At 43.1% G+C, this 16,126-nt stretch overlaps 1 protein-coding gene across 4 annotated transcripts in view; it reads left to right on the top strand.

Moving 5' to 3' along the window:
• Positions 1–7,417: 7,417 nt before the first annotated feature.
• The window catches only part of pbrm1l (polybromo 1, like), a 38,909-nt gene continuing 30,200 nt past the window's right edge, over positions 7,418–16,126 (top strand). For all 4 annotated transcript variants that reach the window (XM_029682866.2, XM_065001746.1, XM_029682867.2 and 1 more), the window contains exons 1-8: positions 7,418–7,523; positions 8,241–8,396; positions 11,339–11,436; positions 11,569–11,716; positions 14,692–14,841; positions 15,128–15,313; positions 15,644–15,742; positions 15,940–16,117. In XM_029682866.2, the coding sequence (XP_029538726.2) occupies positions 8,259–8,396; positions 11,339–11,436; positions 11,569–11,716; positions 14,692–14,841; positions 15,128–15,313; positions 15,644–15,742; positions 15,940–16,117 (997 nt within the window). In that variant the 5' untranslated portion in view covers positions 7,418–7,523; positions 8,241–8,258. The remainder of the gene's footprint in view (positions 7,524–8,240; positions 8,397–11,338; positions 11,437–11,568; positions 11,717–14,691; positions 14,842–15,127; positions 15,314–15,643; positions 15,743–15,939; positions 16,118–16,126) is intronic.

The raw sequence follows: 16,126 nt of genomic DNA on the forward strand, positions 1-16,126 counted from the left end.
GTGTTTCGGGTTGTTGTCATGCTGGAAAACCCAGCCACGACCCATCTTCAATGCTCTTACTGAGGGATGGAGGTTGTTGGCCAAGATCTCGCGATACATGGCCCCATCCATCCTCCCCTCAATACGGTGCAGTCGTCCTGTCCCCTTTGCAGAAAAGCATCCCCAAAGAATGATTTTCCACCTCCATGCTTCACGGTTGGGATGGTGTTCTTGGGGTTGTACTCATCCTTCTTCTTCCTCCAAACACGGCGAGTGGAGTTTAGACCAAAAAGCTCTATTTCTGTCTCATCAGACCACATGACCTTCTCCCATTCCTCCTCTGGATCATCCAGATGGTCATTGGCAAACTTCAGACGGGCCTGGACATGCGCTGGCTTGAGCAGGGGGACCTTGCGTGCGCTGCAGGATTTTAATTCATGACGGCATAGTGTGTTACTAATGGTTTCTCTTCAGGTCATTGACCAGGTCCTGCCGTGTAGTTCTGGGCTGATCCCTCACCTTCCTCATGATCATTGATTTCACACGAGGTGAGATCTTGCATGGAGCCCCAGACCGAGGGCGATTGACCGTCATCTTGAACTTCTTCCATTTTCTAATAATTGCACCAACAGTTGTTGCCTTCTCACCAAGCTGCTTGCCTATTGTCCTGTAGCCCATCCCAGCCGTGTGCAGGTCTACAATTGTATCCCTGATGCCCTTAAACTCTCTCTGGTCTTGGCCATTGTGGAGAGGTTGGCGTCTGTTTGATTGAGTGTGTGGACAGGTGTCTTTTATACAGGTAACGAGTTCAAACAGGTGCAGTTAATACAGGTAATGAATGGAGAACAGGAGGGCTTCTTAAAGAAAAACTAACAGGTCTGTGAGAGCCGGAATTCTTACTGGTTGGTAGGTGATCAAATACTTATATCATGCAATAAAATGCTAATTAATTACTTAAAAATCATAATATGTGATTTTCTGGATTTTTGTTTTAGATTCCGTCTCTCACAGTTGAAGTGTACCTATGATAAAAAAATGCAGACCTCTACATGCTTTGTAAGTAGGAAAACCTGCAAAACCGGCAGTGTATCAAATACTTGTTCTCCCCACTGTATATATAAAGGATATTTAATTATGAAACCCTCATATTAAAAACAAATGGCATTCACTAAGTTGATTGTTTATTTTTAAGAGAATGTTTTTACAGATTTGTCATTCTTATTTTAATTTTTTTAAATCATCTTATCTTACATGTGATAAGGCCACACAGAAGGCCATAGTAATTACAGACCCATGTGATAATCGGAAGTACCCAAAAAGGCCACTAGATATCATCTTATTAAATTCCCCAAAGAACTCGAATGCTACCAAAATTCTAGTAGTTTCCTGGTAAACATAGAACGTTTCCAGTAATATGCCCTCTCTTTGCAACTCTACTGTAAAGGATTGTCGCCTAATTCTTAATGATAATACCTTAACACACACCATGACGCTGTTATTATAAATTATTATTGAGGGTGCAATTCCAGAATCCACACAATTCCATTCCAATGAATGAAATACAATCATAATTGCATGAGATTTAATTTCAGAATGTTAAAACAAATTCATTTTGATTCTGAGAACTCTACATATGTCATTTGAGCCAGTTTTGCTACACCAGGAAAATAATCCTGCAGCAACAGATTTTACCGAGTTACAGTTCATATAAGGAAATCAATCAATTTAAATAAATTATTTAGTCCCTAATCCAGTGTTTCCCAACCCTGGTCCTCAAATACCCCCAACAGTACAGTTTTATTGTAACCCTGGACACGCACACCTGATTCAACTTGTCAACTCATCATCAAGCCCTCAATGAGTTGAATGAGGCATGTTTGTCAAGGGCTACAACACAAATGTGTACTGTTGGGGGTACTCGAGGACCAGGGTTGGGAAACACTGCCCTAATCTATGGATTCCACATGACTGGGAATACAGATATCCAGTCAGTATCTGACCAACAGATGCAACAGAGCATCCCAAACTTGCTCAATGGGTGACATGTCCGATGTGTATGCAGGCCAAGGAAGAACTGGGACATTTTCAGCTATCGGGAATTGTGTACAGATCCTTGAGAGGTGAAACATGGCGCATTATCATACTGAAACATAAGGTGATGGCAGTGGATGAATGGCACAACAATGGGCCTCAGGAACTCGTCCACAGTATCTCTGTGCAATAAAAATTCCATAGATAAAATGCAATTGTGTTCGTTGTCCGTAGCTTATGCCTACCCATACGATAAGCCTACCATCACAGGGCACTCGGTTCACAACGTTGACATCAGCAAACCACTCGCCACACAATGTCATACACGCCATCTGCCTAGTACAGTTGGGATTCATCTGTGAAGAGCACACTTCTCCAGTGTGCCAGTGTCCATTGAAGGTGAGCATTTGCCCACTGAAGTCGGTTACAACGCCGAACTGCAGTCAGGTCAAGACCCTGGTGAGGACAACGAGCACGCAGATGAGCTTCCCTGGGACGATTTTTGACAGTTTGTGCAGACTTTTTTCAGTTGTGCAAACCCAGTTTCATCAGCTGTCTGGGTGGCTGATGACATTCATCTTCAACCTTTCTTGACATACTGCTTGATTCGAACTCATCATCCACTTCCACCATGTTTCCCATTCACCGTTAGATAGAAACACTCAACCACCATAACAGGGATATTTTTACAGACATTTGATTTGTAAGTCCAACGTCGCCTTCTTCTTTGATGAGGTGTAACGGCGGTTGGCATCCTATAAATGTTGCATTACCGCCACCTACTAGACTGGAGTACAACTCCCTTATACTTTGCTTGAAAGCAATGAACAAATATCCTACCATCTAACACAACACTCACAAAAAAATGTAATAATAAATCAAATAATAAAAAATAACACCACCCTACTCCGCTATTTCAATCTATTTAGTCCTACCTCATGCCAACAACCTGAAAGGATGAGACCACCACTTAACACACCCTGTATCTCTTGATGTCAAATCTCGCACACCCAAATACCCCTCTGCAGCTGCCACCACAACCTACACAAACTTATGTTCCATCCCTGCAGTACAGTTGATAACCATTGCTATACACGTTAAAAATCCAATTTTACTGAAACATATCACTTGTTGGCCTATCCCCCTGTACTGGTACAGATATCCTACTCACAACACTCCTCTCAGGACCCCTCCCACTTGACCCATCTTCCTCTACTTTCTTCACTGCTTCAGCATATGACAACCTTTGCACTACTCCAACCCTGGAACCTCAACCTACTTCTCTTGCATGGAACATTTCTGATCCCCAGCCTTAAGGGGACCTCTACAATTAACATACCACGACTTTCCCCAATGCTACACATTCCTTTGTCTCATGCTCTTCCACACACCTAGGAACCTCCCCCCTACACACTGTTGCCACATGCCCATAAGCTTGACACCTATAACAACGTAATGTTATTCTATGTTATTCTATCACTTCGTCGGGCAAAGAGTCAACATCGAAACTCGAAAGAACAGACAATGACTCTTCTGTTTCACCACTCACGCCACCCTGTCTGTGTCGCACCAAACAACAAGCATCACAAACCCCAGGAATATTCCCCTTCAGTTGGTCAATTTTTACATTAACTGCTACCCTAGTAATCACTCCTTTCAATGGAACCCTTTTCTTGAGAGCAAAACAATCTAATCTAATTTATTTATATAGCCCTTCGTACATCAGCTGATATCTCAAAGTGCTGTACAGAAACGCAGCCTAAAACCCCAAACAGCAAGCAATGCAGGTGTAGAAGCACGGTGGCTAGGAAAAACTCCCTAGAAAGGCCAAAATCTAGGAAGAAACCTAGAGAGGAACCAGGCTATGAGGGGTGGCCAGTCCTCTTCTGGCTGTGCCGGGTGGAGATTATAACAGATCATGGCCAAGATGTTCAAATGTTCATAAATGACCAGCATGGTCAAATAATAATAATCACATGCAGAACAGTTGAAACTGGAGCAGCAGCACAGCCAGGTGGACTAGGGACAGCAAGGAGTCATCATGCCAGGTAGTCCTGAGGCTTGGTCCTAGGGCTCAGGTCCTCCGAGAGAGAAAGAGAGAATTAGAGAGAGCATACTTAAATTCACACAGGACACCGGATAAGACAGGAGAAGTACTCCAGATATAACAAACTGACCCTAGCCCCCCGACACAAACTACTGCAGCATAAATACTGGAGGCTGAGACAGGGGGGGTCAGGAGACACTGTGGCCCCATCCGATGATACCCCCAGACAGGGCCAAACAGGAAGGATATAACCCCACCGACTTTGCCAAAGCACAGCCCCCACACCACTAGAGGGATATCTTCAACCACCAATTACCATCCTGAGACAAGGCCAGGGATAGCTCACAAACATCTCCGCCACGGCACAACCCAAGGGGGGGCGCCAACCCAGACAGGAAGATCACATCAGTGACTCAACCCACTCAAGGGACGGCATGAAAGAGCACCAGTAAGCCAGTGACTCAGCCCCCGTAATAGGGTTAGAGGCAGAGAATCCCATTGGAAAGAGGGGAACCGGCCAGGCAGAGACAGCAAGGGCGGTTCATTGCTCCAGAGCCTTTCCATTCATCTTCACACTCCTAGGCCAGACTACACTCAATCATATGACCCACTGAAGAGACGAGTCTTCAGTAAAGACTTAAAGGTTGAGACCGAGTTTGCGTCTCTCACATGGGTAGGCAGACCATTCCATTAAAATGGAGCTCTATAGGAGAAAGCCCTGCCTCCAGTTGTTTGCTTAGAAATTCTACGGACAATTAGGAGGCCTGCATCTTGTGACCGTAGCGTACGTGTAGGTATGTACGGCAGGACCAAATCAGAGAGATAGGTAGGAGCAAGCCCATGTAATGCTTTATAGGTTAGCAGTAAAACCTTGAAATCATCCCTTGCCTTGACAGGAAGCCGCTGGTTCTGCTCACACTGCCCTACCCTGTGCTCTGACCTCTTTCTCCCCTCTCTCTCCAGATGAAATCTCGCGTCTTGTGACGGCCGGCCGCCCAACAACCTGCCCGCTTGACCCTATCCCCTCCTCTCTTCTCCAGACCATTTCCGGAGACCTTCTCCCTTACCTCACCTCGCTCATCAACTCATCCCTGACCGCTGGCTACGTCCCTTCCGTCTTCAAGAGAGCGAGAGTTGCACCCCTTCTGAAAAAACCTACACTCGATCCCTCCGATGTCAACAACTACAGACCAGTATCCCTTCTTTCTTTTCTCTCCAAAACCCTTGAACGTGCCGTCCTTGGCCAGCTCTCCCGCTATCTCTCTCAGAATGACCTTCTTGATCCAAATCAGTCAGGTTTCAAGACTAGTCATTCAACTGAGACTGCTCTTCTCTGTATCACGGAGGCGCTCCGCACTGCTAAAGCTAACTCTCTCTCCTCTGCTCTCATCCTTCTAGACCTATCGGCTGCCTTCGATACTGTGAACCATCAGATCCTCCTCTCCACCCTCTCCGAGTTGGGCATCTCCGGCGCGGCCCACGCTTGGATTGCGTCCTACCTGACAGGTCGCTCCTACCAGGTGGCGTGGCGAGAATCCGTCTCCTCACCACGTGCTCTCACCACTGGTGTCCCCAGGGCTCTGTTCTAGGCCCTCTCCTATTCTCGCTATACACCAAGTCACTTGGCTCTGTCATAACCTCACATGGTCTCTCCTATCATTGCTATGCAGACGACACACAATTAATCTTCTCCTTTCCCCTTCTGATGACCAGGTGGCGAATCGCATCTCTGCATGTCTGGCAGACATATCCGTGTGGATGACGGATCACCACCTCAAGCTGAACCTCGGCAAGACGGAGCTGCTCTTCCTCCCGGGAAGGACTGCCCGTTCCATGATCTCGCCATCACGGTTGACAACTCCATTGTGTCCTCCTCCCAGAGCGCTAAGAACCTTGGCGTGATCCTGGACAACACCCTGTCGTTCTCAAATAACATCAAGGCGGTGGCCCGTTCCTGTAGGTTCATGCTCTACAACATCCGCAGAGTACGACCCTGCCTCACACAGGAAGCGGCGCAGGTCCTAATCCAGGCACTTGTCATCTCCCGTCTGGATTACTGCAACTCGCTGTTGGCTGGGCTCCCTGCCTGTGCCATTAAACCCCTACAACTCATCCAGAACGCCGCAGCCCGTCTGGTGTTCAACCTTCCCAAGTTCTCTCACGTCACCCCGCTCCTCCGCTCTCTCCACTGGCTTCCAGTTGAAGCTTGCATCCGCTACAAGACCATGGTGCTTGCCTACGGAGCTGTGAGGGGAACGGCACCTCAGTACCTCCAGGCTCTGATCAGGCCCTACACCCAAACAAGGGCATGTAAATGAAGCCAGTGTAGGGAGGCTAGCACTGGAGTAATATGATCACATTTTTTGGTTCTAGTCAGGATTCTAGCAGCCGCATTTAGCACTAACTGAAGTTTATTTAGTGCTTTATCCGGGTAGCCGGAAAGTAGAGCATTGCAGTAGTCTAACCTAGAAGTAACAAAAGCATGGATACATTTTTCTGCATAATTTTTGGACAGAAAGTTCCTGATTTTTGCAATGTTAGGTAGATGGAAAAAAGCGGTCTTAATATGTTCGTCAAATGAGAGATCAGGGTCCAATTCACATTTCTTGCCCCTATTAGTTTAACGCAGATCACCTTCTCCCTCTGACCAGCAGAAATACAAACAATTATCACAAGACCACTTCTGGTTAACTTCACCGATTCCACAGCAGCCAACTCTGTTTTCATCCACTATGAAACCACAAACGGATCAGCCAAAAGGCAAGGGTCCACTTCTTCAAAAAAAAGGTTACTCCTGTCACAGGCTCATCTTTATCCTAACCCTTGGTGCAAGCCTCGGGCTCCGAGAAATTCACCACACCTACCACCTCCGATACTTCGCCCTCATTCTTCATCCTGTCTTCAGTTCTCTGCGCGTACACTTTCTACCATTCAATTTGAACAAACCATTTCATTTTCCCCCGCCATTTTTAACATAAAGCTCACCCTCTTTCTCCCTCCATTCCTCCTCGTATCCCAAGTGTGTGTGTGTGTACATATGCGAATTACTGCACTTGTCCTGACATACATCGTGTTCTTCCCTTCTCAAGGGACGACATTTAACCGGCTTTCACAATCTCCGAACAATCAGCACGAACGCGCTCGGGATGTGGCGCTCAACAGTGCATCCCACTTATAAAGCAGCTGCTTCATATTGATGTTCTTCTTTATCAAAAGCTACCACGACGCTTTTCCATTTCAAACCAGCGCGCTCTTTCAACCACCACCCCCACAGTCTCGGCTTCAAGCGTTTTGATACCCTTTCAAGTCCCTGCCGCCTCGACTGTTTTCAAATGGATCGCAGCTTTATAGGGTCACATCCGGTCACAATATACTGCCACGGGGGAGGAGCTTGACTAGCTAACGTTTCGAATGAATTGACTTTTTAACGAAACAATTTTGCTCAGGGAAACATACTACAATTCAGGTAATCCGGGATTGCATTTTGCTTTCAATTTGTTTATCAAAGTAGCATTACAACTACCTTGTTAGCAAGCTAGCTCTAGTTTTTACGGTTTAGCGAACGTTTACATTTTAGGCGCTCGCCTTTGTAAGTTTACTTAGTCATCTAGCTAGCTAACAACGTTATTGCTAACTGTATTTATCAGCAGATTGTTAGCTAGATAGCGAGACAAACTAGCTAATATTCTACGTCGAAGATCCCATTTCCCATGTTTGATAACTAGCTGCTACCTAGCTAACGTTACCGGTAGCCAGATAAAGTTAACACGGACGTGTTTAAATGCTTTTCAGAGTTAATCTCTCTCAATGTTTGTGTTGCTACCGTGTTATGTTGCTACGGTGGTGTTGTTTTGCTGCCATGCTGTGTTGTCGTCTTAGGTCTCTCTTTATGTAGCTAGTGTTGTGGTGTCTGTCTTGTCGTGATGTGTGTTTTGTCCTACTAGTGTACAGTACATTTTATTTTTAATCCCAGCCCTGGTCCCAGCGGGACTCTGTCTCTTTGTAGGCCGTCATTGTAAATCATAATATTTTCTTAAATTGACTTGCCTAGTTAAATAAACGAATTCTAATAAAATACTTCATTCTGTAACGTTACAGGTCTAGTCAGTGTTTATAATATTATACAAAATTGGATGGCTACTTAGCCAGAAAGCTAACGGTATTTGTGTGTGTTGTTGTGAAGGTACTATCAGTTATACCAATGAGTTCGAAAAGGAGAAGGGCCACCTCTCCATCCAGTAGTAGTGTGAGCGGAGGGGACTTTGACGATGCCTCCTCCTCCACTCCTGGAAGCGGGCGAAAGAGGAGAAGACCCTCTAATGTCCCTACGGTAGATCCTGTGAGTTGAATGTCTTACTCTTCTAGCTCTGATGCAATGACGATTTTAGCATGTAGATCTTGGTGTGGCAAACTCCCCCCATTATTTTTATGCATGCCAGCAAAGCCACTAAACAATGCATTAATTGCACTATAACGGTGACAAACGGTGCCCACAAACTTTTAGGGCCTAAATAAAGCTGTCCCAACAGCAGATATTTCTTTTCAGCACCATGGAGTGAATCCTTACCAACGCTACACCTAGCTATCAGCGGAGCCTTGTCTGGCAGCAAAATAGTTCATTCGGCCTCATTTACTGCCCTTAAAAAAACATAGCTGATATGGCTGACTTGCTGAAACAAATGTGGTTTCTACTGACAATTGAGATGTGTAAACTATGGCATAAGGGGACGACGAGCGGAAAAGAGGCAATGCGTAATTGAAGAGATTATTTGAGAATGCTAGGATGGACGTTGTCAATATAAATATATTTTTTTCAGCCCTTTGAAATGTACAGTGACAGAATTCAGAACATGGGTCGTCGTTCTTACAGTATTCTCCCTGTAAACGAAGTCAGAACTGTAGGATACATGAAGGGAGCATATAAGCAGACCATGAAAGCTCTTACAATATTCAGTGATTACATTTCTCTAAAACAGGCAATAGGCTACATGTGCACCACCAAGTCACAACAGTAGGCTAAGTTAAGAGAGGGAAAGGAACTAAATTAATTAGGGTGAGGCACATGAGCTACTATCAGCTTACTACACAACACACACATAGTATTACTTTCTTAGCTACAGTATACATATCTCCCTGGCATATTACATCATTATGCAGCAGCATACAATACATTTATGGAATAACCTTGTTGTTCTGTGCTCACTTGAAGAGAAGGGGGCAAATTTTGTCATCAAAGTGGGACATTCTCTGGATGTATGGTGCTTTCAAGACAACTGGGGACTCTGGGGGGGGGGGGGGGGGTTGAAACATCAGTGATCTTCAGGTCGTAGCTCTAGAAAGAGAAGTTCTCAACTAGGATTGTTCAAAACGTATTTTCCCAGTTGAAGCTAGTTTTTCTTTTTCCAGAGTTCCCAGTTGTCTTGAACTCACTGAAGTCTGAGATTTTCCAGTTGTTTTGAACATGGCAGAAGTCATGCTGGATTGACACCACGGCCAATCTATTCAACCTTTTCTGGCCCATGGTGTTATATGTGAATGTTTGTCCGTTTAAGCTTGGAAAAGAGACCCGTAAACCCAGACTTGGACTACACACCCACTCCACTGAATAGCAGACTAGTGATTGCTTTGCACCGATTGCAGTTAGCCACTAATTTGGGATTTCCAACTTGTTGTGTAATGTTCATGTCTGATATCAGATGAGCACCGATATGTTTTATCTATAATTTCTCTTCATATGACAAGGATTGAAAAGGATTTGCCAGTAGATTGTCGACTTGATTCACGATGACTGCTTGTCTAGCAAGCTAGCGAAGATTTTGAAAGTATGATGTTGACATGATCAGTCCAATCAAAGCTAAGGTAGATATTCATCAGTGACCTTGAGCCTTCTTTGATGCGCACTTCTAATGTCAATCTATGGCAGCACCCAAGGGGCTTGAATCTTGCGGTGACGTAGTGTCCCCATGAGTGACAGAACACTGAATACGGCGCAACTAGAGAACATTACCAACCCCTGCACTCTGTATTTTCCGCTGGCTGCCCCACCACCACAGAAAGCAGTGAGCTAGGCTGAAATGCGTGTATTTTGGAGATGCCTTACTCAAGAAAGCAAAAAAGAGACCATGTTTGTATGCAGATTTATGAACTAAATTATAATTTTTTGCATTGTTTGCAAACTGATGTGACACACATTAATGTGGGGGGAAAAAACATAAAATTATCTACAAAATATACACAACCTTTCAAAAGTTTGTTTCACTTAGAATTGTTCTTGTTTTTGAAAGAAAAGCTCATTTTTGGTCCATTTAAAATAACATCAAATTGATCTGAAATACAGTGTAGACATTGTTAATGTTGTAAATGACTATTGTAGCTGGAAACGGCTGATTTTGATGGAATATCTATATAGGAGTGCAGAGACCATTATCAGCAAACATCACTCCTGTGTTCCAATGGCACATTGTGCTAGCTAATCCAAGTTTATCATTTTAAAAGGCTAATTGATCATTAGAAAACCCTTTTTTGCAATTATGTTTCCACAGATGAAAACTGTTGTTCTGATTAAAGAAGCAATAAAACTGTCCTTTAGATTAGTTGAGTATCTGGAGCATCAGCATTTGTGGGTTTGATTACAGGCTCAAAATGGCCAGAAACAAAGAACTTTCTTCTGAAACTCGTCAGTCTATTCTTGTTCTGAGAAATTATGGCAAAACCCATTGAATTTGACAGACATCAGTAAACGTCTGCAAAAAAACTAAATCAAATTGTTGCTAGCAGTACAGATAACATGTAAACAGTCTAACCAGCTCTGCTAGGGTGAGTAAAATAGTGAAGCGTGAGGTGTTCTCTCATTTGTGTTTGGAAGAAGCTAGCCAGATTTAGTTAGTTAGTTAGCTTGGGCTCTTGACTACTGTTGTGAGGTCAGAATGCTCGGATCAACCCTGCTCCTCGGCCAGCGCATCCGGTGTGCGCTCTGAACGCTCCATGAGCGAAATGCACTGAATTTATGAATGGACAATCGAACAAAGCTCTTAATTTACGAACGCAGAGAGTGCAGTCTGACACTCCAGAGTGAATTTACGAATCCACCCTGACTATCCCTTTGATAAAGCTTGTGGTTATCTTTATCAACATCCTTGTTTTACTCTTGGTCAGGTTTGTCATGTTTTATTTGTGTGATGCAGTGATTCCAAGTTTCCCCAAACACGGAATTGTCTACTGTAACCTGCTTCGACCCACTATTATTATTATTATTATCATATCATGTTTTGTGTTCAACAGATTGCTGTGTGCCATGAGGTGTACAACACTGTCAGGGACCACAAGGACGACCAGGGAAGACTGCTTTGTGAGCTGTTTATCAGGGTACCAAAGAGAAGGTAAGGGTCATAACAAAAATTTAGTCCCTCCTCTTTCGCAACCCATTTTCTGATATTTGGTGCCAAATGACCATAGACAAAATGTAGAGGAAAAGCCCCCAGGTGTCTTATCTCTGCCTCTTCCTCCCTCAGGAAACAGCCAGACTACTATGAGGTGGTGTCCCAGCCCATAGACATGACCAAGATCCAGCAGAAGCTCAAGTCAGAGGACTACCAAGATGTGGAGCAGCTCACTGCTGATTTCCAGCTCATGTTCAACAACGCCAAGACCTACTATAAGGTGACACACACACTATGTGGATTGAAGTCTAAGCTGAAAATCGATTGAAAACTTGATTGTGCTGTACTTTGTGGTATTACACTTTGTGATAACAAACATTGTTAGTCTTTGACTAGTAGGAAACACATCCTTTAGACACAGCAGGTTAATCATGCTTTTATATCAGGGTTTCCGTTAGGATAATGTGGTACTGGACAACGTGACTTGGAAGATTTACATTTTGAGAAATATACCGGACCCATATGCATTGGGTTCGTAACCCATTAGGGCGTCTACCTCCGGTGCTCGGAATGACAGAAATAACATTTACATTATGGTAATTCATCTTAACAGAACATTCAACTCCTGTAATGAAGCAGACAATAAAATGTCACTTTCAAACGTTTGCCTAAATGCAATTCTAACAGTGCACCTGATGCCAGCAGTATATGACCGAGATGAAAATCTCCTTAGAAAGAGGGTGACTCTAAAGATGTAACAACTAGGACGGGTTGCTAATATGACTAGGATTGTGCCTTTGGCTTCTGGACAACAAAAGAAAGTTGATATGAAAACCAATAGAATAGAACAGAAGAGAAATGGCACATGAGGAAGTCTTTCATAGGCAGCGCAGGTGGCAAAAGGCCTAGTTGATTATTGAGTTGCGGCGGTCAGCGAAAAGCATATAAGTTATGTGAGAAGATTTAAAATATTGAGACATGAAGAAGGAGAGGGTGTGTGGCGAAGATAGACTATAGGCGCATCTTGTGCCTCAACTAGCCTACCTGGTTAAATAAAGGTGAAATAAATAAAAATCTCTCTCCAGAATGCATGCGCTCAGCTCTCCAGAATGCACTCAGCTGTCTCCTGACAATTATTTTGCTGTTTCATTGTGTGAATTGTTTATTTTTATCAATTCCCCATTACATGTGTCACGAGTAGTAAAATATACCGCTAATGCCCGTCATTTGGTTACATTAATTTCTGTTAATGCATTGTATTACTAATTAGGCCTATAGTCATTTACCATTCTCATTCTTGGGGTGGAAATGTGTATTGCAGAGTTCACAACCTGCTACACTTGTGAGAAACACGTTTAGGTTTATTTCATAACTATAATTTATGAGTTTAGCCATTTTTTCATTGTCTTTTGTTTGGAGTGCTCCATGTGAGCAATGAGCATGGGTCTGGTTTCTCTGTCTGGTTCATGTTGAAGGAGCAAGCACAGAAGTAGCCTACCTGGCCTGCTGCGCACATATGTAAGAAAGTGCCTATTTGGGGATGTTTTCAGCTTGTCTTAACTTACCACATCCACTACTAATAAACCAAGTAATTATTTTCTTCATCCCACACAGTAAGTCAAATGTTATATTTTTTTAATTAACTTTTTTACATCCATTGCAAATGATAGGTCTATTGTGAGGAACTATTAGGCCTTTTGAAAAAAAATCACCAAGTCTCAGTGGAAAAGTCATAAAATACAGTTTGCTTTTGCAAAAACAGCTGTCTGAGGGCTGTAATAGGCGGGTAGAAACAATGCTAGAAACCACTTCAGGCTGGATCCAGTTGATTGATTTGATACAATGTTGCACTTCACTAGCAATAATACCTCCAGTCAAGACAGACAGGAAAGGGACTGGAAGAACTGGAATTTCCATTAGTATGTTTTATTTGTCAGCTTTATCTAATTTTACTTCGTTGACAATAAGTTATAGCCCACCAGATGCATTGGCCACCCCTGAGTTCCATGTGCTCATTTAAGCTATTTAGCCACCAATGATCACAGTGTATCAATGTTTCCATATGGCAGATGCTAGTGCTCTCGCATTAGTTGAGTTTGAACTTTTAAATTTTTAGCAGTATAAATAAGATTTTTATGAATTAACGTGATAATGATTTTGAGAAACAAAACGTTATTATTGAAATGAAGCTGTTCCGCAGAAATGTGCATATGAAACTCATGACTGGCACGCAGATCGGAAGAAGTGGTAGGATATGCTTCCCCAAACTACCGATTTTTAACAAGTCTTTATAAATTCATTGCCTACACATTTCTTTGTTTGGATTTTCAAGCAAGGCTGGACATGCCTCATAAAATTAAGTAAAACATTCAGGTTTCAAACAATGTTTTCAAAATGCATACTAGAGGTCGACCGATTAATTGAAATGGCCGATTAATTGGGGCCGATTTCAAGTTTTCATACCAATCGGAAATCGGTATTTTTAGGCCCCGATTTGCCGATATTTGATTTATTTTCAAAAAATGTTCAATTTAAAAATGTTACACCTTTATTTAACTAGGCAAGTCAGTTAAGAACACATTCTTATTTTCAATGACGGCCTAGGAACGGTGGGTTAACTGCCTCGTTCAGGGGCAGAAAGACAGATTTTCACCTTGTCGGCTCGGGGGATCCAATCTTGCAACCTTACAGTTAACTAGTCCAACGCAATAACGACCTGCCTCTCTCTCGTTGCACGCTTTCATATGTTATCATGTTCTGAGCAAGGAACTGAAACGTTAGCTTTCTTACATAGCACATATTGGCACTTTTACGTTCTTCTCCAACACTTTGTTTTTTGCATTATTTAAACCAAATTGAACATGTTTCATTATCTACTTGAGGATAAATTGATTTTATTGATGTATTATATTAAGTTAAAATAAGTGTTAATTCAGTATTATTGTATTTGTCATTATTACAAGTACTTAAAAAATAAAAAAAATAATCAGCCGATTAATCTGTATCCGCTTTTTTGGTCCTCCAATAATCGGTACCGGCGTCGAAAAATCATAATCGGTCGACCTCTAATGCATACTGCCTCCAGCTAAAGTGGTGGGTGACGTGCTGGTAGCCTGCCCACCGGTGGGGGGTTTTCTCCCGGGTCAATTTGGCCAAAAACAATTTTATTTATCTGACTTTTTTTTTTTTTTTTTTTTGGCCAACAGCCAGCAATTACTGGCTAACGGAAACTCTGTTTTATCTCTGACTTGTCAGGCTGAGGGTGTGGAGTACCAAGAGGCCTGCAGGCTGTGGGAACTCTATGTCCACACCAGGAATGAGTTTGTTCAGCCAGGGGATGGTGATGAAGATGACGACGATGGTGAAGACATCCTAGATAATCGTGCTCTCTTCACTGAAGATGAGGTAAAGATTAAAGATCATCTGACAAATATATCTATATATCATGAGATCTTTAAGCTCCTTCCTGCTTTGTATGTCTATCTTTCATGGACAATCTACATCATGTTAAGTCAACCACATCTATCTTTTATTCTCACCTCTTCTGTGTCTACAACATCTACCCTCAAGCTAAGTTTACTCATTGTTGACAAGCTCCGTAGACTTGCAACACTTGCAACTCAAGTTCCATGAGTACTGGATGTACGTGGGATCATAACTTGTGGTTGTTCCTGTATGCTCTGATCTACAGACCCCACCGAGCTGCCTGAAGGAGGTTTTGGAGCAGCTGCTAGATGCTGTAGTGTCATACACGGACCCCTCAGGAAGGGTCATCAGTGAGCTCTTCCAGAAGCTGCCTTCCAAAGTGCACTACCCAGACTACTATGCCGTTATCAAGGAGCCCCTTGATCTGAGAGCCATCACTCAGAGAATACAGGTATCCTATTCACCTGATGCATTGCAATTTGTGTAGAATTTATTGACATCTAATTGGTTAAGCGTATTAATACATAAACACATGAATATAGGCCAACTTGATATCGTTTGTTATTTTGTGTAATCATATGAGAAGTCATATGTGTCCTGTGTAGCTCAGTTCGTAGAGCATGGCGCTTGCAGCACCAGGGTTGTGGGTTCGATTCCCGTGGGGGACCGGTATGAAAATGTATACTTTCACTACTGTCGGTCGCTCTGGATAAGAGCGCCTGCTAATTAACAAAAATGTAACTCTGTAACCTAACCATGATATTTTGTGAATCTTTGTCAGATCGGATACTACAAAAGTGTCACCGGCATGGCTAAGGATGTTGACCTTCTGGTGAAAAATGCAAAAACATACAATGAACCAGGATCTCAGGTTTTTAAGGTATATTTATCCTCCTAATTGGCATAGGATATATTTTATACAGCATTTCCCTATTGGTATCTTATGTTCTTGTGAGTAGTTGTGCGGAAAGTCTAGTTTCAGTAGAGCCATGTTGTGCTCAAGATTTCCCTGCATGTCTACAACTTAGATGTTATAGAAAGCACACTAATCTCAATGCTTCCTTATTTGATGTCAAGGATGCTAACATCATCAAGAAGGTCTTCATCCAGAGAAAGACTGAGATAGACCATGCTGAGCCCACTAAGACCAGTGTCCGCATCAAGAACCGGAGGTCAGCCCAGGGAGACCGTTTCTCTGCCATCACCCTGGCTTTGCAGTACGGCTCAGAGAATGATGAGGACGCCCTGCTCTCTGGTGAGTTTG

This window comes from Oncorhynchus nerka, linkage group LG15, assembly GCF_034236695.1.
Source record: "Oncorhynchus nerka isolate Pitt River linkage group LG15, Oner_Uvic_2.0, whole genome shotgun sequence".
In the NCBI taxonomy this organism is placed as follows: Eukaryota; Metazoa; Chordata; class Actinopteri; order Salmoniformes; family Salmonidae; genus Oncorhynchus; species Oncorhynchus nerka.